The 27341-nt window shown below is 38.9% G+C and overlaps 3 protein-coding genes across 8 annotated transcripts; 1 reads left to right on the top strand and 2 right to left on the bottom strand.

Annotated features, from left to right (window-relative positions):
• Window positions 1-272: 272 nt before the first annotated feature.
• LOC106653245 (tyrosine-protein kinase Src42A) lies at window positions 273-22102 on the bottom strand. Of its 6 annotated transcripts, none has more exons than XM_014372626.2 (7): window positions 20961-22102; window positions 7797-8563; window positions 6497-6642; window positions 5755-5918; window positions 4147-4468; window positions 3736-4071; window positions 273-3661 (listed from the first exon to the last, which is right to left on the bottom strand). In XM_014372626.2, the coding sequence occupies exons 2-7, from the start codon at window positions 8156-8158 to the stop codon at window positions 3453-3455; spliced, it is 1539 nt and encodes a 512-aa protein (XP_014228112.1). In that variant the 5' UTR covers window positions 8159-8563; window positions 20961-22102; the 3' UTR covers window positions 273-3452. The 6 variants fall into 6 exon arrangements, with proteins under 6 accessions (XP_014228112.1, XP_014228111.1, XP_014228109.1 ...); XM_014372625.2 differs by having other exon boundaries at window positions 4147-4474; window positions 20957-22095; XM_014372623.2 differs by having other exon boundaries at window positions 4147-4474; window positions 20961-22095.
• Window positions 22103-22537: 435 nt separating this feature from the next.
• On the bottom strand, window positions 22538-25225 carry LOC106653061 (ubiquitin carboxyl-terminal hydrolase 14). The gene is made up of 6 exons (XM_014372296.2): window positions 25050-25225; window positions 24763-24941; window positions 24189-24662; window positions 23850-24116; window positions 23487-23775; window positions 22538-23399 (listed from the first exon to the last, which is right to left on the bottom strand). Exons 1-6 carry the CDS (start codon window positions 25063-25065, stop codon window positions 23098-23100), a joined length of 1527 nt encoding a protein of 508 aa, XP_014227782.1. The 5' UTR covers window positions 25066-25225; the 3' UTR covers window positions 22538-23097.
• Window positions 25226-25877: 652 nt separating this feature from the next.
• On the top strand, window positions 25878-26826 carry LOC106653064 (40S ribosomal protein S6-like). Its single transcript, XM_014372298.2, has one exon. The coding sequence runs from the start codon at window positions 26021-26023 to the stop codon at window positions 26771-26773; it is 753 nt and encodes a 250-aa protein (XP_014227784.1). The 5' UTR covers window positions 25878-26020; the 3' UTR covers window positions 26774-26826.
• The last annotated feature ends 515 nt before the right edge of the window (window positions 26827-27341 follow it).

The following is a 27341-nucleotide window of genomic DNA, read 5'->3' as shown; positions in this document are numbered from 1 at the left end:
ACTCAAAAATAAAAAAGTGGGTTGATTTTATTACATTTCCTTTTTTCCCAGTGTTCCTAAAAACGGTAGGTGAATCCCTTGTAGATCTAGATTTTTTTATCAGAGATCCTGTAAAATTATTTGTGAAATGTTCTTGCCTTTATAAAACAACTTTATAATATGTATTTTGATTTAAAATAATAAAAAATCCATAAGAAATCCATAAGAATATTAAAATAACAATTTGATAAGGTATTTCAGGTAATTATTTTTTGAATAAATGAATAAACAAGTTGATTTAATAAACAGTAGTTTATGTTACAGTCGATAATAAAAAAAAATTACGACGCACAAGATAATTACATTGGAAAATTGACATTTCATCTTGCTGTTCAATTTTTAAGACTCGTTACGGGATGGTCCCGATCAACCCTTAAATGTCACTTTCGTCGTCACTTTTCATATTTTCCGAGACGATTCTTTCAGAAGTAACAAGGCGAAAAGTACAAAATTATCTAATTTACATCATTGTAAAACATTAGATTAATTTAGAGTACAGCTAACATTTTCACAATCATACATCGAATTAGAATAAAAATCTCTCGTAGTCGTTTATTATGAAATGATATTTACTACAAACGAATTAGAATTTACAATATCTTATGATTACAAGTATGCAAATTAACTGTATGAAAAGAGCCAGCAACTCCTTTACAAGCAGTAATTTAACAGCAACAAAAAAAATGAAGTTTTACGTGCGAGAAGTAATTTATAACTTTGCGTAGCTTACGAAATACAATTAACATAAAAAAATAAAATACATTGGAATCATATTCGCTCAGTAAAAGCTTAACAATTAATTACACTTTTCTTACAATTATACAAACACTTTCCAGACATTCATCATCATGATTCTTGTTTAAAATGGAGGCTTTTAATGATTTTTTTATCTTTATCACTACCATTAGTATTATTGTTAATGACTATTTTTCTTACAGTAACTTAATATTTAGATATTCGACACATGTAAATACAGTACTAAAATTTCATTATTAAGGGTTGGCAATCAACGCTAAATGTTATAATAAAAAATTTTATTATTGCGATATTTGAATAAATTTACGTTATTTCCTGTACATTGGTAAAATATTCGGAAATACCAATGTCAAGTTTAGAATCAATGTTATTATATACGCAATAGACAATCTTATTTTGATGAAGATGATTTATCTTTGTTAATAAATATTTTTTTACTTCTTTAGTAAATATATATTTTAATTTTTACAAATCTCACTTGAACGCATGTTAAATATTTACAAAGCTATGTCTGGCATGAAAGAAAGCTAAGAAATTATAACTGATTCATCATGCTCGATACCCTGCATGAAACATTCTAGCAAACTTTTCTCTAAAAAATATTATTCCATTTAGGCCATACCCTTGAATAATGACAAATAGGAAAGCACATACTAGTCGAGCAATTCAGTAGAGACCAGCTTTAATAATTTTACATAATCAAAGGCGAGTTTTTTAAACACGAATATTTATGCCAAAATAAAGTTGGCAATTACTTTATTTTTCATTAGCTTAAGAGTTTCAGAGTACCAAAATAGTAAAATCATTGTTAAAGTATTGGTAAAAAAAACAATTGATACGAAAAATTTTTTACCATACTTTTGAAGAATATTGTACTTATGCAACTATTTCCAACTAAATCTAATTGCAGTTTACTGAGAATCGGGTATAAATAATTGCTTTAATATACACTGAATTTAAAATCATAGATACTACTAAGATGAATTTTACGAAGAATTTTTAATCATGAGTAACAATATCTAAAATGTATTTTGTGTCAAAGTATTTTAATAATTGTAATAAACGTTGAGTACCAATGTTAACGTAGTGAAACCGTATGATACTTCTATCTCCATTTTTTCATATGGCAGCCAGAATATGATAATGAACAAATAAAATTATATAATGATGTAACCATAAATTAATAATAAAAAATAACATTAAAAGTATTACCTCAATAAAAATAAAAAAATATTTCAAAATAAAATACATGGTACCACACTTCACTAAACGTCATAATAATCACTAGGTCTGCAACTTAGTGTCACCTTAGTACTTTTTTCATTGTGTAAAATATCACAAACTTTGTTCTACATAGATTCAAAACGTATTGAAAAGCTCTACTTTATTTGAGCACACGCATTACAACTTTGCACGCAAAAAAATCATGCACATTGTCAGTCCGATCGCGAGAAAAGCGTTCATTGTATGCTTAGCACGGTACAGCTGTTGTACTAGTTGATGTGACATAAAAAATCTAGCAAATCATAGATTCATTATTGAATTGTTATTCTCATTCATACAAGTTATACCCCAAAGAGTAAAATTGATAAAGAATAAATTTGCGAATTTTTTTTCTTCTTCAGAGTACAATACACAGTTTTCTTTTCTTCGGTCATAAGTTGGCTCTAAAGTATAAACGATATACGTAACGTTATTAAATAAAACATCAATGACCATTTATTTTGATAGCACTTCCCTTCACAAAAAAGCTTACCAATAATGGCTTCATTTCGATTTCAACAATATCAATGATGATGATCGAGATTCATGATCAATCTATTTTTGCTATGAATAATCAATATTGATAGCAAAAGAGAGGTGATTCAATTCATTTTTTTCATTCAATTTAACATTTTACACGTTATAAAATAACTAAATTGAATGTTCCCGTAGGAGTTTGCTTACATTTAACTACAGTATTAAAATTTTTAATTATAGTATAATATAATAATTCCTTCGCCCGAGTTGTTATTGTTAACAAAAATTTTAATTATTTACAATGCACTAGGTACATAAGAGAAGTTAATTAGTTACTAGGGAATTTTTAATTAGAACACACATCAGATCGCTCCATTATTTTTATGGTCGATTCTTAAAACATAAGACATAGTGTATATTTATAATTCAAAATCAAAATTTGTACTGGATTGCTTTGTCCGATTTGTACGCGCGTACGTGTATTAGTGTGATTGTGCGTGTCTCGTATTTATTATTTATAAATTCATAATAAATATTGGTATTTATTGAAATCGAAAATGGCCGAGGTATAGAAAAAGGCTAACTAATATAATGAGAGTAAGTATTAACTGTTATTCAGCTAAATTTTAATTTTCGTTTTCTTAAAAACGTAATCTCCAGGCTTCATTAGATAACATCAATAACTGCATAACTTACGTGAAATTCAAGAGCGACTAGTACGTAAAAATGTCGTCAAATTTAAATTCATCATTCTTGCGGTCATTCAAGTTAATATTTAACGTAACGCAATCCATAAATGCACAATCACGGTGATATTCCGTTAAAACTGGTAGCTCAGTTTTTCGGGCGAGCACCGCGATCACTAAAAAGAAAACTGCGCAGCTCACTCTTTAGAGCAAACTCGCAGCGGCTATTACTCAGTAAGCCGATGCCTCTTTATACTCGGAGCCCTCCATAGTAAAGAAGTCCTCGAGCTTCCATTGCAGGGTCTCGAAGGTCGGTCTCTTCATCGGGTCTTTGTTCCAGCACTCTATCATGATGTCGTAAAGATTCGAGGGGCAACCAGGCGGACATGGCATACGATAGCCATGCTCGACTTGATGAAGAACCTCGGCATTTGTCATTCCTAGAAACACGGGTAAATTAATTTCGAATTCCACTATTGTAATGTCAAAGATCAGCTGAAGTCGTTGCACTTACCAGGATAAGGTATTCTTCCGTAAGTAACGAGTTCCGTCAGCAGAATACCGAAAGACCAAACGTCGGACTTGATGCTGAATTTGCTGTAGTTGGCGGCCTCTGGAGCAGTCCACTTGATGGGGAAACGCGCGCCGATTCGCGCCTCGTATTCGTCTTCTTTAATTAGCCTAGCTAAGCCGAAGTCGGCAATTTTTACGACATTACCATCGGCTACGAGAACGTTTCGAGCAGCCAAATCTCGATGAATGTAATTCTGCGACTCGAGATAAGCCATACCAGCGGCTATCTGTGCTGACATATCGATCAGCTGTTGAAGCTTCAATCCTCGTCCCTTGCCTGGTAAAAACGATTTCATTAAATTCAGCAAACTTCTTTACGACTTTCGTTGTGAGTTATAACTCAGATATTTACCTTGAAGATACTCCAATAAGCTACCATTTCTCATAAGTTCGGTTATGATGTAAATGGGCTCTTCCATGGTACAAACGGCATACAGTTGTATGAGTTTGCCGTGTCGTAATTTTTTCATGATTTGAGCTTCAGCGAGGAAATCTTTGGGATCCATCGTACCGGGCTTGAGGGTCTTGATGGCTACGGCCGTTGTGTTGTTCCAGAGACCCTCCCATACTTCACCGAACTGTCCCTGTCCGAGTTTTCGAACGAATTTCAGGCTCGTTCTGTCGATTTCCCATTGATCCCGCGTTCTGTGACTCAAACCTTCGGTCACGGGTTTCTCCACCTATAATAACGTAAGTAATATTTAGTACATCATAAGACAGAGAATATTTATGTTCATTGATTTCTGATATATATGAGCAGTGAGTTATTTAATTACATGGTTCTAAAACATTTTATGTTAGACGAACTAAGCATCGACTGATTTTCAACAATATCTGTGAAAATGATTATTGGTACTGATGATTTTGTACTGATAGTATAAATATGGTAACTGATAATTTTGATTATGTAAACATCGAGTGCAGCAATATTTTTGTTTATGAAAATACTCCATCGAATTTTATTGGAAATTATTATGATTGCAATTTTAATGTTAGTAGGATCTAAATAAAATTACTGGGTTTTCCTGTAGTATGCTTTTATGTAGCCCTAATTCAACTTTATGAGCTAGCATTATTATTTTGATTTTAGTAGGTGCATTTAACCAAGAAAGTTTTACCATGTTTTTCGTTATCTTAATGATACCGTCATAAAATGTTATTGCTACTTCAATAGTTAATCTATTTGTCTTTTATTTAGAAAAAAAGTAGGATATGCATTATATTATTACAAAAAAGAAATTTATGACTACGTGGATCATCTTTTAATACATATTTGTTAGTACAATCCATTTGGTATTTGGTGATACGCTGTCGTCAATAAAATGGGTGAAACGAAAAATAAAATGAAATATTCGAAACAACGGATCAAGATCTTGTGATATGAAATACAATGATTTCATGAAAAACACTTTGATACTGATTACAAGCGAGGAGCGACATGGTTGTGCGAATGTTTGTCATGAGTTTTCACAAGAATCATTAAATTTACCAAGAATATCCAGTATAAAGAAAGTTAGCCAAAAACAGATAAAAGAATAATTCGTTAAAATAAATATTAATACTAGGTAGACTTATGCTAATATGCAGTTAATCTTTTGCACCTGATGAATCCTCATCGAACAAACTAACTATTATCCTGCTAAGTGTTTAATGGAAAAATTAGTTATTTTGTATGAAAAATCCTTCATAATATTTGCGTCATTCTTTCAAATGTGCAATTATTCTTTAATTGGTCCATAAAAAGCGTGTAAATCTTGATGAAAACGATATAATTTCGTTATTACCTTATAACTTCACGTATTTTTAGAACTATCCAAAGCTGTACTACACTCATTTATGTAATAACGGACGCAATCAATTGAATATTTTCCCGACATTATAAATACAGCATTAAATAAATTTTATTTAGAAAATTTCGCAATAACGTAGAATAATCAAGTACATGAATTAGCCATCTTACCTGTACGCAGGGCTTGCACAAATTGACGCAAAGACCGTCGGCATCCTTGCTGTAGTAAGCCACGAGATCCTGCAGATTTCTGAAAGTAGTCCTTCTCGCAATGAAGAAGCCCCCCTCGTCCAGCTGTCGAATTCGGTAGTGCTTGACCGTGTCGCCGTCGCGAACTGGAAAAATAGAAAACAATTATTCATCGTAAGCCACGATCACTCGAGATGCAAACACACATACGCGTGATCCCGAGAGAGAAAAACTTTTCCCGATACTATGAGCCTTTTGCAATAAAAAATAAAATAATAATAAATCAAAAACGCCATACGGCAAATGGCAATGAGATATATCTATGTATACGTCGAGGTTTTACAAGACTTTATCGTCGCGGTACATAATTATATATGCGGCAAATCGTGCGTCATGTTACAGATACTCGACGTTTTACTGCCTCTTAAACATGTGTATAATGCATCATCGTAGACGCGGCAACGAGGAAAACACGTATTATTGCACACACATATTAATACACGAACAACAACGTGAAAAGCTACAACGCGCGCGCGATCCATCAATTTTATCAATCAATGGCTCTTTGTATTTTCTTCATACGCAGCGCGTGTACACAAGACGGAAGAGCAATTACAATCTTCGACTTTAAAACGGCACATTTTCTTTTCTACTGCGCGGACGCATCTGATGATAAAGAAAAAAAATGAAAAATAAAAATGTTACGTTCGTTACGAACACATACCTGAAAGAGAAAAGTCTTTCATACCTGAAAGGGAATAATCATTGTGTCTGCTTTCAGAATCTCGGATCAAGAAAGCACCGTGATCATTTTCAGGAAGTAAGAGTTTTTTTTCTGCTTCGATTCTCTTAATTTTTCGAAAATACCACCTGAAAAACAACAAATAATGCAAATTATTATCATTTCATTACTGCTTAGAAATATTGAAGAAAAAACTCAAGGGAAATTCGACATTTTACAACGAGCGAAGCAGAGAAGCTGCGTCTTTTTCGCGAGGATCGAACGATCGAATGAATGGGCGCGTTGCGAATCGTTTTTTCCGAAGCCGCGGAACTTTTCTCCCGCGAGAATGGCATGCTGTCTCGCGACACAACGATTAATACGCCCTTTTTCCAGAAAAGTCACAGCTTCATTGTCTGTATAAAATTGTGCGCGAGTGTGTGCGTGCGTGCATAAGTAGCTGCTGGTGCATAAATTGACGTTACAGCGAGCTGCTGCTGCTGCTACGGGTTATAACTCGCGGATTAGTCAATGGTGTGCACGGTTGCAGTGCACGGCACGCGGCATAGGTATATACGAGTGCATAGTGCAGAAAAGAGAGAAAGACAGAGAGAGAATAGGTGAAAGCAAGGTCGCGACTCACCGCCGCGCACGATTTTACACCGCAGCGAGAGACAGAGAGAGAGAGATTGAAATCGCTATGTGTTGCTCGTTTCTCAACCGCTATACGAGCGAGAGCTCCATGCGACTCTCTTCAACAACGTTACATTGAAGTTTACGACGGGATGGAATTAACGTAATAACGAGTGCGACGACGACGACGACAAAAAAATAGAGTTTTATGCTTTGATATAAAGTAATTTTTACATTAGACGGCCGTCGGCGCGGCAGTTGCCGATTTCGCGCATATCCTTTATTTTTTATTTTACCTACGTTATACGCGAAGTTGTTAATTAACCGTGCGCGCCGATCGGACGATTGATAGAAAATAAGAGTTATATAAGCCGGGCAGGCGTGCGGCGCCGCGCGAGTCGAATGCGCGATAGAAGTTTCGCGCGTATACGCGCGAGCGTCGGCTGTAATCCTATTTTCCCGGTAATCGAATAAAAGAAGAATCGGCGATTAATTTATGAGCGAGAAAGAGCTCTCGCGAGTAAGTACTCGTTCTGCATTCGAACTAGGTATACCGAACAAAAAGAAAGAAAAAAAATTAGGTCCCGCGCGTGCTCGCAATAACGATCAAGTGCGCTTCAAAAAAAAGCCGAAAAAAGAAGAAGAAGAAGAATAAGAAGAAAGAACTTACGGCTCGGCCTCGATGGACTTGAGCTTGGCGACGTAATTGCTGGGTATGTAGCCCTCCTGGCGGGTGCGCTTGCTGCGCGCCAGCCACCAGTCGCCCTGCGTGTCGTTCAGTATCTCGAGGTGCTCGCCCTTGCGGAAGCTCAGGTCCTCGTCCGTCCTCGCGTCGTAGTCGTAGAGAGCGACGAAGATCTTGGCCGTGGGCACGTCGCCGCCGTCCGGTATCTGCGGCATCGGTCTGATCGGGTCCGGTGGCGGCGTGGGCACTGGCGAGACCTGCGACGTGACCGCCTCGATGCTCGGATTGCAAATCCGATCGGGCTTCTCCTTCTCCACGTCGCTCTGGCAGCTCAGGCAGTTACCCATTTTTCTTTTCTTTCTCTCTTCTTTTTTCTATTCCGATTCTCTTTCTGCCCTAGTTTTTATTGACTAGCGGCTAATGCCACTGCTGCTGTTGCTGCTGTTGCTGCTGCTGCTTTGCTGGGGGTGTATTCCGGTCGCGAGTATTATTTACGCTAAGGCTGATTAGCGAGTGTGCGTGACGACACAAGGCCCTAGCGCCCTCGTTAGTGTGCGTGTGTGTGAGCGATCGATACAGATTGAGAGCTCTCGCCGTCTAGCACTTTTACTGACGACAAAGCCGCTGCTGCTGCATCGGACGCGGCTCGAGGAACCTCGGCGTGGATCTATTCGTCGTCGTCGTTGTCGTCCTTATTGAGAACGATGAGTCCTGCATTCGGAACGTATTCATTCGACTATCGACCCAAGGACCTGTAACGAACAAACATTTATTCAAGAATTGATCCATGATGTGAGTAATTATCAAAGAGCTAATTAAGTGTCGCTATCTTGCCTGTATAATCGTAAACATTAGTAAATGAATTTTTTTTCAATCACGTGAGAGCTTCGATCATTTTCGTTTGCAATGCTAATAAAGAATTGGATGACAGGCTTGGGAAAATAATTTCGCTTTTCTAGATTCGGACCAAGTAATTATAGCGTAAAATATATAGACTTGTTAAAAAGAATTCATTAATGGCATTTACTGTAGATATACATTTCTCTATCGTGTGAATTTTTGCGAACTTTTCAATTTAATTTTAAGATTTGCTGCCAAAGGAGTAAAGTTGGGCTAATCTTTATACAAATGTTGTTTTTGTCCCTACAATTCATGAATTTCGTACCTCAAAATTCGACACTAAGAGATTAATCTTCGCTCGTGTTCGACACAGATTGGGTACAAAAACATGACTCACGAAAGCTCCGAAAAGTTTGTCCACGCATAGTAGGAAGTCAATCTTTACTGATACAATTTCGCACACGAGTCACAACGAGATAAGGTATATTATACGAACGTCAGATAAATCGATGCTTACCCGTAGCCGTATAGATCCTGAGCGTATATAGGACAAGGGAAATCTTATCAATTATAGGCGAAATGTAAAAAACGATATTACAACTTGTCATATATATTTTCCCCCCTCCATTGTGTCAACAAGCGATGGAATTCGGACTCAAAAGTTAAACTCGTTTACAGCTATTATTTCGTCGCGTTGCGAACTTCGTATAGGCTGGCTCTCGATCTCGCTCTCAATTAATTGCTGCATATTATTCTCTTTCATACAATGAAATCGGATTACAAGCTTATAAAAGCGCGATCTCTGCTATTCAACGAGTTATTGAGTGACAAATTTTCAAAAGAAATCGAGCGCATAGAGTAAGTCCAATTTCAATTGGAAGCATCGCTGGCTTTTACCGAACCCACTTATATGCGTATACGATGATGATCGCGTTGAGCAATTAAAACTTATGCAACGAGCGCGTGATTATCGCCGATCTTCGCCTTGGAATTAACCTCACGATGAAACGTATATAATACAGATCGGTGCGTCTAGATCTGTAAATAAATTCGAATCGGATATTTTTTTATTGACAACGCGTCTCGAGTTATTATAATCTATTACTTTTCAACCATCGATAATAAATATCGAGCAATATTTTTTCGTCGCTATGGACAATCGCCCTTAGCTTCGAAAACAGATACGTCTATGTATCATTGCGTTATGATATAACAAAAATCATAGGCGCACAACACAATAGTGCGAATATCCGATAACAGCTCGAGAAATACATTATATATTGTAATATAGCTACGAGACAAATGTAGCTCGCGCAGATACGTACAGTCACTTTTGGATATGTAGACTTTCTCTTCGCGCGAGTTTTTAGTTCTGCGTACATGTATATCCACGCAGGTATATTATAAACAGGTAACATCGGCATTATGAATATCTCGTAATAATTTTTTTCCTTTTCATCGCCACCACCGATGTATATAATAATAATACGTATACGCACGCACGATCATCGTCGCGTGTCTGTCTGCTGCTGCAACGGGGGCTGCCTTTGCGCACTTATACCAAAGCGTATCGCGGCAAAAGCAAGTGCACACGGTGTTTATATATATATATATATTGAAAGCTTCGCGCAGGTTAATACGGTATATCTATATGGTCGATTCGTGCGTGCGTATACCTATGTACAATACCGTCCGTTCAGCCGTACATGTACAAGTTTCTATTGTGTGTCGAGTAAAATTTTTACTTCACTTTGGTATAAAGTATCTCTAGCGTATCGGTGCAGACATATAAATTTTATTCTTGCGATTAAACGAATAAATCGTTATGAGTATGCATTAATCGTTTCGAGAGAGAGAGAGATAGAGAACATTTTACTAATAGCTTCGAGTCAAATCAGATCGTGGGAAATTGAACACGTTCGCCTAAAGAGGGGGCGAGACTTTGAATGGCTAATTGCACTTCCGCAAGTGCATTTAGCAAAGTAATCGTTATGCGCGAATTCGAGTATCGGAAGTGACGTTCTGTCAAAAGAAAATTATCGACTGTAAAAAAAGCCAGCTGTATAACGATGAATTATAAAGACTGAAAAATGTTATGAATTGATACACCAGTGAAGTATCGAGAGTTAATTTACCAAATGTTTTTCTTTTCTCATATACAAACATCTTTAGAAAATTCCATTCATAATTTTAATATTGTCATTTTGTTCGCGAAAGATCGAGAAAAAACGTGTTTCAATTTCAACAATCGTGCCGATAATATTCACGCGTATCATAAACGTGCGTTTATAAATAAAAATTGAAACGCGCGACAATAATCCGCATAGTATAAAGATAATTCAAGGCAATAATTTTTCTGATAAAAATGGCCAAAATATTAAGCAGCTGCTGCTGCTGCTGATCTTGCTACTCGTCGGGCAAAGAATTCAAGGTGAACATGGCAATCCTCAGCAGCCGCAGCAGCTTTACTTGGGAGGAGTAAAAAGTCACTAACTCTCTTTTCTCTCTTTCTCTCACTCGTGCGGTCTTATAGTAAGGTGCGCTCGCTCGCGCGTCGACCAAGAACCCTCTTGCCTGCAAAATGAAAAACCCCTCGAAACAACAACGAGAGGGCCGCCGCCGCCTCCTCCTCCTCCTTCTCTGTCTCTCTCTCTGTCTTATGTGCTGCGGATACCGCGCATAAACGCGATGAAGGGCACATAATAATACAAGAGGAGAGAAAGAAAGAACGAAGGAGCAGCAGCAGCCGAGCTCGCACACGGCCTATACCTATAAGCGTCCGAAGCGGAAAAAGTCAAAAGGCCAATATAATAAAATCTCGTTCGCGTGTACACGCGGGTAAGCCGCGGTTTAATGCTATAGCCATCGCGCATAGGCTTCGAGAGAAACAGAACCAGTTTGAGTCTCGAGAAAAGTATATAATAATGTTTTCAGCATACGAGCCCGTTTGAGGCTGATTTCGCGCTGAGCGTGCTCAGTGAGTAAGGCATTCGTATACAGTCGAGGAGAGCAGCGCGCTATGTGGCGACAATTCACACTTCTCCTCGTACTGAAATCAATTGAATACAGGTCGAGGAGCCCTGATTACAGTCGAGGAGCCCTGATTACAGTCGAGGAGAAGTGTGAATTGTCGCCACGTAGCGCGCTGCTCTCCTCGACTGTATGCGATCCCGCAGACTCGAGCCGAGACGACTCGCTCAGCTCGCGTGCGTGTAGCCTGTGCTGTCTGCTACATGTCAAAGTGGCAGGCCAACTCGCGCTGCCTTTAACCTCTCTTTCTTGAATAAAAACATATCTACACGAGATAGAAATGTCATTTTTAATTCATGTTTGTGTTCGCACTAAACACGATGACTGTAAAAATGAAGCAGTAGAAACTGAATAATGGAAAGAAATGCAGCGTGACCGATGTTATACCGACTCTACTCATCAAGACACTAGGAAAATCAGTGTAATGAGATTCAAGTTGGCACAACCAGTGCTTTATGCAACCTCTCGTTTTTCAGAAAAAACATATCCACACAAGTTGCATGTACAGTATTTTACACGAGACATACGCATATACAGTATGTAGACGAGAGCCGAAAACTAGCGGCCAAGTTACAGTTTTTAGTTTAGAGTGCTATAAAGAAATTAAATGGAACATAACAATTATGCATGATATAGTTCTCAAAACGAGCTCTTATGCAGAAAAATTGTTAACACATCAATGGCTGTTAGCGGTGTGGATACGTCTCAGCGTGTTTGCAGCGTTGCGGACGCTGTAGTGCCTCGGCTGCTTCGCTTCGCTACGCAGCCTCGGCGACTACAGCGCCCCAACGCTGCAAACACACCTCGACTGTATCCACACCGCATACAGCCCTTGATGTGTAAATAACTAATATAACATAACGTGTGTTCACCTCTATTATGGGTGTGTGTCTGTGTGTGTGTCTGTATATAGGCAAACACGTTTCACCCATTTTTCACGTTACACCGCGAGCAGCAGTGCAGACGTATACACGTACGTTGCCAGCGTAGGTGTCTGCGCATGGACTGTTGTTGCATATAAACACGTCGACGACGACAGGCAGAAGAATTTTTTTCCCCGTTTTAAAATCGACTCGTAACAAACGACGACGCTACGTGTAGACGATTGTAGACGACTCTATCGAATTAGTTAGTGCAGTATAACATAATACATCCGTATATCATTCGCTATTTATCTATATGTATCGGTTCTCGGTCTCGCCTGCACGTGACGATCTTTTGTCGTCTTTTCGTTCAACGCTGTATCATCGACTATATAAACACAGAAGATACATCGTGTATATCAAGGCTGCGCTGCGCGTCGTCTCGGAGTCGGGGGTCCGTCGTGCGGTTCTCCTGCAATATATCCTGTCACGTATAGACGCGACGCGTATAATCATTGGATGCACACACACACACGTATATCTAGCAATTGTGTGCCTCTTGCAGCACACGGCAAATTGAGAGTCACGCTAGATAAAGGCCGTAGACACGCGCGCGGAGGGATAATTTTTTCTGCGTATCGCACAATGGAGATCCGATCGAGAGACACGCGTCGATCGAACGCGACGATAAGCGCATCGATTTGCCCACTACATTCTATATTTATACAAGAAAGGATAGTACGTGTAGCGAAAAAAAAAAACAAATTAACATCGTCAAGAACAACAACAACAACAGCACGTACACATACGTGTATAAATACGCCGGCGCAGCTCGATAAAAAAATTGCTCGTACCTAAGTGCCATAATTAAAGGAACGAATGTGTATAATATGCGCGCGCGATCCTTGACGTCTCTCTGCACACCTGTTCCCTCGCTCTTCTTTATCTACTCTTCTCTCTCTCTGCCCCTCTTTTTCTCTCTCTCGAAGCAGCAGCAGCAGCAACGCGCGAGCTGCATGAAAAAACAAAAACAAATCACGCATGCACACAAAGATCGCTGCACCTGCTGCTGCTGCAGTTACAGAGCAGCAGCCGACGAGCTCATCGCATCTTTTTATTTTTTTCATTGTTGCAGACGTGCCCATCTGTATAGTGGTGCGCACAGAGCCTTTCCATATAATCACACACAGACACAGAGACGGGTAATGTTTAAAACAAATGCTGCGGACGAGTAAAGCATCTAAACATCGACCTTCGCGTCTATAGTTAATCGGTGACACACGCATAAGGCACGCGAACATTGATTCCGATTCATTGTGACCCGAAAAAAAATTCGGATACTCGTACTACACCCTTGTAAAAGTAACAACACGAATCTGTTATTTGTCTAAAACGCGCGCATGCCAGAACATATTGCCTCTCTCTCGTTCTCGGAGGTAGGATATGCAGCCAATCGTGTCGCATAGTATAGTTATTAAAACTCGTCGTCGCTGAGCTTGTACCGTTAAATATATGCGTTGCTGCTGCCGCTGCCTGCAGTATGCCCGTAAAGGTTAACGCACGCATATTCCACGACGACGAATGCGCTAAGAATTCTTTCTCAAGTGCACACGGGTCAGTCAAGACCTCTGCCGCTGCTGCAGTAATAGAAACGGAATATTACACGCGAACTCTACGTAGGCTCGAAAAATATCGAGTCTCTCGACTCCGGATTTGTGCCAGTAAAAACGGATCGGGATTCGACGCGCTTGATTAGAAAATTTACATGTATTTCACCTTAGAGCTATAGTTTTACTACGCACGACCGCGTTTGACGACACATCGACTTTATAGAAAAGAAAAAAGAAACACGGATCGTTATGAAATGCGCGTCGTCGCGGGTGCCGTTATTACGAAAATGTGCCCCCGTAGGTCGTACCGTAGAAGTATATATATTTTGCTAACACTCTTATGTTTGTGTATGTGTGTGTGTATGGTTGTGCGCATACACATCGCGATAAAAAGTGAAAGCTTCAATTTATTTTGTAAGAAAAAACACACACATATAAGAGAGAGAATTGCACATTAGATAGCCGCGTCGATACGAATTGTTCTTTAACGTTCGAATACTTTTTAAATTTTTTTTTCATCGCATTATACAGGGAGATCGCGGTTAAACGATTGTATTAAAATATAATTGTGATAAAAAAAATCATCGTCGCTGTCGCTGTTGCAGCGGCGCTCGGCAGCGAGTTAAATTACACGATGTCATTATATTGGCTAATACGTAACATAGACCCACAAAAAAGGCTCGATACAATAACACTGTAGAGCTTTGATATACATCATGTACAAAAATAAGAAAAAATAACAGGCAAACAAGTCGAGTCTACACAATATGTTATTTCCCTTAAAATAATATTCATGAGAGCGCGTTTCTCTAATGCTTAGTGGATCCTCGAACAATTCAATCTGGTGTCGAAAATACATCCTTCAGTTTGGTTCAAGTTTTCTCCCGTAAGAAAAATTGTTTTTTTTCTTTCTTTCTCTTTCGCAACATCGAGAGATCGCACCTATATTAATTGACTCTCGAACACCGATAGTGATTTCGCTTCATCATAATGAAGTATTTGTAACGATCACGCGCCGCGTTTTTTTTCTGTTGGTAATTCGCGATGCACAAGGCGTCGAACTGTCGCGAAAGAAAAGCAAAATTGAAATTAATTTATACGCACACGCTGCAGCGAGTAAACGGGTCGCATTTTTCGTATGTATAACAAACGAACACGCGCATACACTGCATAATATATACAATGCATTATGAAGAATCGCATGAAAGTAGAAAGTTTTGATGAAAACGATGTGCAGCCTGCCGAGCTTCGTTATGTACGTTATATACATACAGCGAAGGATTAGCTCGCGATTGTTTTCCAGTCCGAAAACTTTGAAAAATGTGAAAAGTCGATGCGGTCCGGCTTGTATCGCGTCGAGCGTGCATTTGCTTTTTCGCGATGCAATTCGATTGGCACGCGCAGCAGCAGCAGCAACAACAAATGCAGCGAATGCCGCGCGGCGCGTTTATTGTTTTCGAATTCTCAAAGTGTTTTATATACACACGCACGGACACACGCATATAGCAAGTGGACTCTCAGTCCACGCACGGATTTATTTTTAATCTTTGTACCGCTCGACTCGCGCGCAACGCAGAGCGTATACAATTGTAATAAATGTCACGGTGTACAAATAAGAAAAATGAAAAACTATAGAAATCGGAGCCATCTTTGTTGGCATCTTTCTTTTTTGTTGAAATTCAAATTGGTCATAGACATAACTGTCATTATCGTGCCTAAATAGGCGTGGCAGCTGCTGTCAAACATATATACACAAACTGGTGTATGTGTGTAGCTATATATACAATACAGTTGCGTGCATCGACTGAATAAGCCAATGAAAAGCAATTAAAATGCAGCAGCTGCGCGCGTACACACTTTTCTGTACACATCACACACGTGTACGCAAGGACCTATACGCATGTGGATATATAGGAAGCGAGTGAAACGAGACATTTTCATCGGTACACACAACACACACGTACACAGGATCTAGGTATTAATGAGTGTCAGTGCATGCAGCCGACGACAACGACGCGCCTATGAGTGCACCTCTCTTCTCGCTACACAAGTGTAACGGAAAAGTGTCGTCCTGCGAGCGAGAAAGAGAACAACGCGCAGAGAGCGTAGCGCATTTTCTTTTGCGTATACATTAAGTTCACACACAGAAGAGTTTCCTTCCAGTGCTGTCTAACATTTCTCTCTTTCTCTCCGTAACGAAAGAGCAAAAAACTGCTGAAACAATTTCTTACATTTTGACGCGTTAAGAGTTGAAAAAAGGAGCAACGCAGACACTTGCATTTCGGGCTATCGTTTTCCGATATCCTGCCCGTCCTCGAGTTCAAAATTTTATCAACGACATAGACAAGATATATGCTACAACGCGGAGCCATGGAAAAGAACTACTCTCGGCAATGTTTTTTTTTCCTTTTTTACTCTCTCGCAGATTCCTCCTCGCGCTCGCGATCGAACTATCTATGTATACTTATGTACGGCAGGAGGCGAGAACGTATGGCATTATAAAGACGACTAATACTAGGTAGGATACCTACTATGCGTACAGCGAACAGTCGTACAAGTCACATCTTCGATATTATTATATACCGTATAGCAGCAGAGGAAACGTTCATTATATTACAAGTTAAATAAGAGAGTCTCTTTGCGAAGGAAGCGAGGAATGCCGACCGAGTATCTGTCGTTTTCATATATATATATTATTATATACGTACATATATAGCGCACACACGCACACTTGAACTTGCGCGTGTGTGTGTGCGTATATGCCTCTGCTTAGCACAGCTTTCGCATGTATCGCACAGCACATTTATTTATATATACCTACACGGTCTTTTTCATTCACTCGGCTCACTCTCTCTTTTACTCGGGAGCAGCAGCAGCAGCAGCGGCTGCGGCAAAGGCAGTAGAAGCAGTAGAGATATTGTGTGTGTATGTGTTCAATTTCCACACACGTAATATTTTGCGTATGTGTACATATAAACCCATTTTTATATACATACAACAGCAGGGTGATATGTGTGTGTACATGCCTGAATCGCAGAGACTACTCCCATCCGTGTGTCGCACTCATCCGAATCCGGAGAGGCCGTATACATCGAGTTTTAAGCGATACCCATGTTCTACGATATCTGCATGTATCGGATAATAATTGTGCACTCGAAAAATCCATGCATGTCTCGCGGCGCAAAGCACAACACCGCGAGGGTGGAAAAATTAAAAAATGAAAGATGCACATTACGGTGCATCTGTCGAGCCGAAAAAATCAATACACGTATATAGTTTTTTTTCACACAAAAGAGATGAAAAGAGAATCAAAGATTTGTTTTTCACTTGCTCTTTTTGTCTTGGATTGATTAGATTTACTTGTGATAATTCGAGGAAACAGAGATGCAAAATAATAATTTATATACACTGTCAAACGTTTTTGTAATACACAACGGTAGACAACTCGAGCTTTTGATAACAATCGACGTTTGTTGTAACAATCGATGCGAGGGCGACGTGCCAAGATAATAAGTTGTGAATCGCTGATCTATCTCTCTTATTCTAGGAGATACACAAAGAGAGTCGCAGCAACGGCACCTTCTATTTGGCCAAATAGGCACGACAACGACGATAGGAGCGCAACAACAATATAAAGAAAACAAAAAGACAAGCAGGATAACACGTTCGCAACATGTAGAAAAAAATACTAACCTTGAACGATTATATATTATTACGGATCGGCTCGACGTCGTGAAGTCGATAATAATAATAAAATCCTCGACAGTAAAAAAGCGATTCGACGTATCGGTCATTCTAACCTCTCTTTTTCTCTCTCTCTCTCTCTCTCTCTCTCTCTCTTATATACCCAAAGCTGTGATTTTACCATATATAGCTTCCTTCGACTCGCATATAATATACACACACACACAAATACACACAGCACTAGGCGTTCGCGCAGCGGTGGCGGTGTTTATATTATTTATTTCAATGCATTCGAGAAATTCGTCGATCGAGCGACGGGCACATAATTGAATGACACAACACACACACACACAACGCGCAGTACCGCGAGCTCATCTGACAAGTACAGATAAGGGTATTTTACCATTCGATTATTATCAAAGACGACTCCGAGTTCTGCGATGCGTCGAAGAGAGTCAGCTTGATAGTGTATGTGCGTCTGTGTTCGTGTGTTGTATACACGCTCCGGTAGTGTTGCCAGCCTTGCGCGTGCACTTTACAACCATAATACGAGTCGTCGACTGACGCAGACACATGCGCGCACCGGGCGAACGCGGCGCTCGCAGCAGCAGCAGCAGCGGCGAGCGGCACACATATATATATACGTACTCTCGGTAAAATATACATCAAAGACAGAGGCAAGAGCAGACGCTGGAGGAGCGAGTGAAAGAAAGAAACTTGACGGAGATTACTGATGATGATTTAAAGCTGTGTACGTAAGAATGACTCCGTTCTGTCACGCGTCACTCCGTTGTGTATACTCCTGTTGTTGGTATTTTCATATTGATTTCTACGATGCCAGGCTGTTTGGCTACAGGATCAAACTTCACAAATATTAGATTCAAGTCTGCATATTTTCGATCACGAAACTTCGAGTGGTTTTACGTCGAATCGGAGCGTAGGCCAGATGGTATACGTTCTTTTTAAAACAGCATCTACACGGTGGTAATCGTCAATGTTCCAGTGTAAAACTCAAATGCAGACGACACATTGTAACTTCATTATGTGCGTCCAAAATCTATGTATACAGGACTGTGAGTGAAGTTCGTGATCGCCAACACCCGGCTCGATATCATCTATCAATGAAGTTACGTAGAAGTTCAGAAATTGTCACGCACTCCCCGCGTACGAGTTTACGCACCGGTCTTGATTTTGATCTATCTTCCTTGTTCAGAGAAACCGAATCATTTTACAATCATGGCCGTTGCAGGGAGAGAGTCGCGCGAGATGAAGTAATTTGGATCGATGTTGCAGCTGCCCTCTTTTGTTTCACAGACGTGGGGAGGATGCTGGTAGACTTTAAATGTCTCATCGTTCGAGATTGTGTTTACATTACGTGTTAACTTCGTAATTAAGCGCAATGGCTACGGGTTCGAATACTTCAGTGGGCCTACGTTTTGGAGTAATGACCGCGAGCGAGCTACGCAGTGTCTAATTTTTTCGACCAACTTCAAAGATTACCATTACCGAGAACAAACAATAAACATGTGGCGTTTGGTCCATTTAAAAGCAGGAATCGGATGACGAGAACCATCTTTGTAATAATGATACCGATAATCGCCTAAAATGTAACAAAATATTATAACAATATTTTATGCGATCGGGGGAGTGCTAAATCGTGTTTCTTTTAGCTAAACAATATATTTATTTCCCGCAAAAATACAAGGAGCGTGAAATATCGACAGTACAACGCTTGGAGTATGTCGTAAAAGATAGCCAAAAAATTTGAATTGCGAAATCAACTACTTAATACAATACGCGAGATAATTTTTATGAGCGCGAGAGTATATTATACAGTAGAGTCCCCGTAGACGATCGGCCGCTAGATGGCACGCGTCACCACCGTAACAAGTTCAAAATAAAAATTTAAATCTCCGACGTCACATACACATGATAAATCTGTTGCGCAGGATAGGTAAAAATGTTGACTGATCCAAAAACGACATTGCTCGCACGATATTCCTCAAAAAAAAAGCAGATCGAACGAAAAAAGAAAAAACAAGTTTATTTTATTGACCCGTACGAGCCTCCTCCAAAAATAAAACTCAACTCATTATTCTCTTGTCCACGTGATATCAGTAAGCGGTATCATCGGTATGTCGGTATTTCGAATCATCGAGTGCGGTCCGACAAAAAATTAAATTTGATTTTTGACACGATAGCAATGTGAAGTGTAACGAACTGCTCGTATCTGGTTTTTGCACTCAGCGACGATATGCGGGTATTCGTTAAATAAAAACTACAAAGGACGAAATACCTACTTTTGATACTTAGATGTCACAGCGCATAACGTGTGATTTGTTACTCGAGACGATAAGTAAAGTTACACGAAAAAGTCAGAGACAAACAAACAATTCATCATTCTTGAAAATTATCATTCTGTTTCCGGGTAATTAAATAAAAAATGTCACCAAAATCCATCAACGACAAAGTGGAGGTTCAGGGACAAAAGCTTACAACTATAAAGACCGAAATGGTTTTTCATTGCGGCTGCCTCAAGACTCGATATGTGTTTTTCAAGTCCACGTTGTACCGCGTGTGCGTCTTCTCGTATAACGCTTCAAGTGTACAGTAGCAGTACCTACGTTAAAAAAATCAACGTCACAAACGAGAGAAAGAGAGCGAGAGATATTATGAGCCCACGATCGTTGGAGCGCGTTGTATATTCTATGAATAATTCATTTAAAATCGGTTTGAAATCATCGTGTTTATGTGTGAAGCACATAATATAATATATATAAAGTTGCACGATGAAAAAAGAAAAAAAGAGCAAAATAACGCAATGAAATATACCGAACAATTTTTTTTTTCATGAACTCGCGCACACGCACGACACGCTCGAGCCAGCCTATCCGCGGTAGTACGTATGAATCTTTCTCTCTCTCTCTCTCTCGCGAAATACGCGAAATTCTTCGAGCAATGAGTCGTACGCGAGTGTGAGTACTTCTCAATCTCGCATAGGAAAATGTACGTATCGCTCATACTCGTGGTCGTCATCGTCATTTTCGCTAAACTCTCGGAAATTGCATCGTACCCAAGGCATTGATGAAAAATATTTAAAAAATTGAGCGTGAAATACCTACGCGTGTTCGTGTGCGTGTGATCTCAGGAACGGCTCCTCAACTAATCGCATATGTACCTCGATAGTATTTCTACTGGAGGAACTTTGGTGCTGCTGGTGACTTTTTGATGTATACAAGTATATAGTCTCTCTACAGTTCCCTTCACTCCTTCGATATACAGGATATATCACTCGGCTCTGCGCGAAATTTCGTCGCAAGGAGCGCAAAGATAAGCGCGCTGTATGCACTTGCGGCTAGTTTTTTTTCTTCTTCTATCGATAGCACACGGACCTGTAACGTACAATCTATGATAGATCGCATTCACAGTTGCCAGCACAGTAGCAGTATCGTAGCGCAGCGCACACACACCTGTAGTCTCACCAACGAAATGCACTACTACGGCACACATGCACGTACATCGATGTGATAAACGCACTTGCACGATCGCACTCTTTGTAATACGCGTAGTGCAGTGGTCGCGCACTCGCACACACAACAATGCAACGCGCGACTGACACACGTAGCGACTATATATGCACTTATAACTATAACAGATGAATGAAGAAGCGAATGTGAAAAAAAATGCGAGGAAAAATGCACGTATCAGTGGCAGCAGCAGCTCACTCGGACGATAATAACGAGTAGAGCAGCGTACAGCCGCCACCAGCCATCGCCCCTTTTGAAACACAACTGCTACTTGCTGTATATGCGTGTATTGTACACAGAATCCGCAGACTGTGTAACTATATACCCAGGCAGAACCGTATATTTATATATCCGATGCTGCAGTGCACTTGTGTGTATCATATATATACGTTATGAAGCAGCAGCAGGACGAGCAGCAACGCAAATACACGCACACATATACGCGCACACGCACACAAGAGCACACGGGGATGTGCTGCTCCGTATACGTATGTGTATACTAAAAACTTTCTGCCCAAAGACTTGAAAAATCTCTTTCAGTGAAAGGCGTGTGTGTACATTTATACGTGTATAGACTATATACATATGTGTCGTAAATATATATATATATAAAATGTGGAGGAGCGACAGACAGCGCGAATTGCGGCTGTGCAGCAGCGTGCGCAGCGGCAGCAATACTGAACGCTGTTTTGCCGTCGTGTATAAGCCTCTGGAGTATAACCAGGAGAGTCGTCCGCGCGAACCTACCGTATGGGCATTGGGCATGTCTCAACTCTGTGTGTGTATATACTCATGCCGCCGCCGCTGCCGCGCAATTATATTCCGCACACACACACATATAAATACAGCCCGCAAAAGAGAGGGAAAGGAATGCGCGCGGTTATTATACGCTCGACGCGGCAGTGGCAGCACTCGCCACACCACACTGCACACGAATACACACACATATACTGCTTCTTCGCGCAGACATAGATATAGGTACGCGACTCCGATGTTGAAAATGTATATATCATTGACCCTATGGAAGTGCAGCATCCACGCCCATGGATAAACCATGCATAAATAAATATACTCGTGTATCAAATGTCGGACGAGTTTGACAGGGCGTGTTGCAATTTTCGTTTCTTTGGTTTCGTCGGTTGATCGTTAAATAATGTACAAAAGAATTCCAATAGCTTTTAAACTACTCGTTATATATTAGAAATGTTTTGTTTTTTTTTTTGAATTTACAGATCAGTTAAAATTAATTAAATGCAATCTTAAATTAAATTTCATTGTGTTTTGCGCACTTTCTTATGGGCAATCTAAATTGACGCAACATGGTGCGCAGTTTTATTTTAAATCAACGCAACGTAATGGTACTTTTTGATTTTAAAGTATTTAATACAAGATGTGCATTAATTTTAAAAAAATGTTTAAAATTACTCCTTAGACAAGAAAAGAAAAGAGAAGATAGGAATCTTTCTTATCCCACAGAGAAGATGCATGAGATTTAGACATTTTGGTTCGACGCCAATTAGTTTTTATAAAAACTATCATTCATAAGTGTATTATATTAGAAAACACAACGTTAAAATTTTTCTTATACCTATAAAATTCAATTAATTAGCAATAGCTTCATGTAAGTTTTCGCGATTTATCAAGTATATAACAAAGTAAGAAATTTGTTGATTCCTGTATCAGTGTCAAATTTTTCACAATATCTCTTCATCACTGATGTTCAAAAATACAATTAATCCCGAATTGTTTCTGATACAACTTCTTCTGTAATCATGGGTGTTTCTTCTGTGGTAAGTGGTAATTCGAGTACTCGTGGTCCATAAAGTAGGACATAAGCACAGTGCCAGTCACCACCACCGCTCAGCTTGAGCACATCTTCACTCGTGACAACGCTGATATTTTCATCGTCGCATTTCAACCAAGCATCTTCATTCTGACGAACCCAAGCAACATAATGACCACTGCTGCTTGTCCTTCCTTGATGTGTCAATACAGCTTGTAGTTCATAGTAACCACTGTTGTTAGAGCCCAAGTCTAAGAAAAGAATTTAAAAAATTAATTGAAATTTTTAATAAAAAAATATATTTTATCTAATAATATACTTCAAAGAGTATGTCTTACCCTCAGGAAATGAAAAAGGTTCTTTTTTGGTTTCTTTTTTTTTCTCATCTTTCATCTTCTTTTTGCCCTTCAATTGCACTTCTTGTAATTGAGCTTCTTCCATTTTCCTAAAGCGTTCTCTCATGGGGGTCAGTTTGTTCTGTAGTTCTTTTGAACACAGTTCAAAAGCATCAAAACTTAATGTGAACTTAACATCTTTCAAAATTTTTGCATTTATTGCTTCCTTTTCTTTGTAACAGAATCTCACAAATTGAACAGTCAGATATGCTGGTAATCTACTAATTTTGGACTGAAATAAAATAAATTGAAATTTATGATATAGGTCATGATAATAATCAATTTAAAAAATAAAAAGTTCATTACAGTTTTGGTGTATTGAGCATCTTTTCCTAAAGTTGGGGATAATTTTGTAATTTTTTCAACCATTTTGTTCTTTAAACCTGCAGTCATATGCTTGCACTCTGTAGTAATGAAACAACTCAGTTGTAAAAATTCTTCTTTCCTACACGTAGGAGGTTCTTCATCAGATTCATCACATTTCAATTCAGTATCAAAAGTACCACCGAAATATTGTTCAATGATAGACCTAGGTTTATAACTGGCAGTATCATTAGGAGCTGTTGGATTTTCCTAAAGATATAAATAATATATTATTAATCTTTATTTTTACTGAAAAATGTGTGAAATATTTTTACTAATTACCTTTGCTGGCAATTTTTGTTGTAACATCCTTATTAATTCAGTCCAGCATTCATTGGCATCTTGTTGTTGCCAAAATCCTGTTCCTGTTTTTTCAGCAAATCTAGGAAAAGCTTTATGCAATTCTTGGATAAGAACAACAGGAGCTCTAGATTCTCCTGCATCCATACTTTCGCATAAATATTTCAAAGCATTTGTAATACTTTCGGCTGGATTGTAAGGTGATGCTGAATTGAAGGGTGTAGACTCTTGTCCATTGTTATATCTTTTAAGAGCTTCTGTTAATTCAGGTACTGTTCTCAAACATTGAACAGTTGCATTTAAATAACATGTGTTACCAACATTACGTAAACCAGGTGGTAAATCTAATGCAGTAGATAGTTCTGATTCATTCATGTCTTCTATAAATATTGGTTTTACTGCAGGTTCAGTTGGTACATCTTCTTCTTTTGACCCCATCATAAGAACTGCTATACCCTGTGATTATTTCAAATATAATATGTCAAAGTATTGTTTAATTTAAATTCAGATTAATATACTGAGTAGAGGATAAATTTTAAATGAAATATTTACTTACATCTCTGAACGGTAAGCTGGTCCAATTCTCATCTTTCAAAGTGATGCCTTTGAGCATTACTTTTTGTCTTTCAGGTTGAACTCCGGTTAACGCAAACAGTTGAGCTTTAAAAAGCATCAATTCCTCGTCCGTGTTGACATCGACGTCAGAGAAGACCGTCTTGCCCCATTTGACTTTGACTAAAATTTTCAACAACGAAAAAAATCATAAATAAGACATTTTTAAAAAGTACTCGCAGAGGTTAGAAACGGCCGACAAGCCCTTAAAACACCGCAAAATTAACTTACCCTTAAACTGAGGCATTTTCGTAATCGATAGCTTCGACGATTAACGAGTTTTCAAAAATTTTCGATGACAAAAGTCAAAGTGACAATCCGTTAACGACCAAAATAACTTATAGTAGCAAACTTGCACAGTCACAGTGCAACTGCCACAGCAAGCGAGGATACAAAACGTCGGCACGTCGTCGTAAACGGCATGTAAGCTCGCAGCGCCGGATCATATTATATCATTTACAAACAGCATCGACCGTAGGTAATATTATATAGTTGCGCTGTAATAATAATTAAATTGTTTATTATAATTTAAATCTAAATTTTTTATAGTAAAAAAATTATGTGCATGTTTGCAATATTTATTAGTAAAAAACACGATTAAAAGTTAAAACCGTTCACGTTTACGAGTTCACGTTTGTCTTGGTATTCGAGACAAATTTCAAGTCTATCATAACTAATATAAAAAATACTGAGAAGTATATTTTACTCAATGAATAATCAATGATTTTGTTCATTTTTCAATAATTGAATTTAATACTTCTTGAAAAGAAATACGATGGTCTGATCTTGAAATTTGAAGAGGGTGCGGCGAATTACGCTCAAAAAACTGATTGATTCTATGTAAAATTATTAATGAGCTTTTTTTACTTCAAGTTCTTATTTGAAAATTTTAAATAATAATTTTCTCATAAGGAGATATTAAACAACCATAAATATGCAATTTAATCCACTAGAAACTTGTTACAACGATAACCCGCAGCCCGCTCCGCGTTCGTAGTTCGTACCGCGACCGTCAAAGGCATGCGCCGAAATTTCTATGTCTCTATCTGTTCTGCGCACTCGTGCTCTTTTCTCTGCTTTAGCCGACCCGGACGGGCAGAAAATAACCTCTCTTTTTCTGTATCTGTATGGCTGAACACGTGAACGTGTAGTGTTCCTACAAGTGTTATAAAATAATTATTAGTTACTAAAAATCATTAACTATGAAGTTGAACGTGTCGTACCCCGCTACGGGATGCCAAAAGTTGATCGAAGTCGACGATGAGCATAAACTTCGCGTTTTCTACGAAAAACGCATGGGCATGGAGGTGCCAGCTGACTCTCTTGGAGACGAGTGGAAAGGATACGTCGTGAAAATCGCTGGAGGTAACGACAAGCAGGGTTTCCCCATGAAACAAGGTATCCTTACGAACGGTCGTGTTCGTCTGCTGCTGTCCAAGGGTCACTCTTGCTACAGACCCCGTCGTGACGGAGAGAGGAAGAGGAAGTCCGTCAGAGGTTGCATCGTCGACTCCAACTTGAGCGTCTTGGCTCTCGTCATCGTCAAGAAAGGTGAGAAGGAACTCCCTGGACTTACAGACAACAACATCCCACGTCGCCTGGGACCCAAGAGAGCATCCAAGATCCGCAAGCTCTTCAACCTTACCAAGCAGGATGATGTGAGGCGTTTTGTTGTCAAGCGCCCAGTCCAGAAGGAAGGCAAGAAGGAGAAGTTGAAGGCGCCCAAGATCCAGCGTCTTATTACACCAGTCACCCTGCAAAGGAAAAGACATAGGGTTGCTTTGAAGAAGAGGCGTTGTCTGGCCCGCAAAGAACAAGCTGCTGAATACGCCAAACTTTTGGCCCAGAGACATAAGGAGGCTAAGGCTAAACGCCAAGAAGAACAGAGAAGAAAGCGCAGCGCTTCTATGAGGGACTCAAAATCCTCTGCTCAATCTCACCCAGTCAGCAAGTGAGAGCACTGCTAAAAATGTAATAAACAGAAGTATATTTTGTAACATCAAAGTTATTAAATAAAAAAAAAATATTACAAAATTCCGTGTGTTATGTTTTATTTGTATTTTCTACTCAAAAATGACATGTAAAATTGATAAAGCTTATGAACATTATAATAATCATGCTAAAAAATCTTCATTTATAGTAATTGCAGTACAATATATTCAAAACAATATATGTAGGTACAGTAGCCCTGTTTTATACAGTATTTTATATAATTGGTAAACATATGACAATCATAAAGTTTTTTATTAGATATTGAAAATTTTTGATACTGCAGATAAAAATTATTTTTTTTGATTCATCAATAACTAGACAGTCAAAGTTCATTTTCATTTTATTTTTATTTTCTAATATATAATTATTCTTTTAAGCACTCTCAATCAGTGCTCAAATGCATGTCTCAAACTCTTCATAAAACAAATGTATCTATAAAGTAACCCAAAAGAATCCTATCAATCCTAGCTGGCTTAGTTGAAAATAATAAACTACAAATTGAAAAATTAATTTTTTAAGTATGCATTAGAT

This window comes from Trichogramma pretiosum, unplaced genomic scaffold (assembly GCF_000599845.2).
Source record: "Trichogramma pretiosum strain Unisexual culture from Peru unplaced genomic scaffold, Tpre_2.0 scaffold30, whole genome shotgun sequence".
Classification (NCBI taxonomy): Eukaryota; Metazoa; Arthropoda; class Insecta; order Hymenoptera; family Trichogrammatidae; genus Trichogramma; species Trichogramma pretiosum.
Note: the sequence above shows the minus strand (reverse complement) of the source record. Positions and strands in the feature narration are given on the sequence as shown.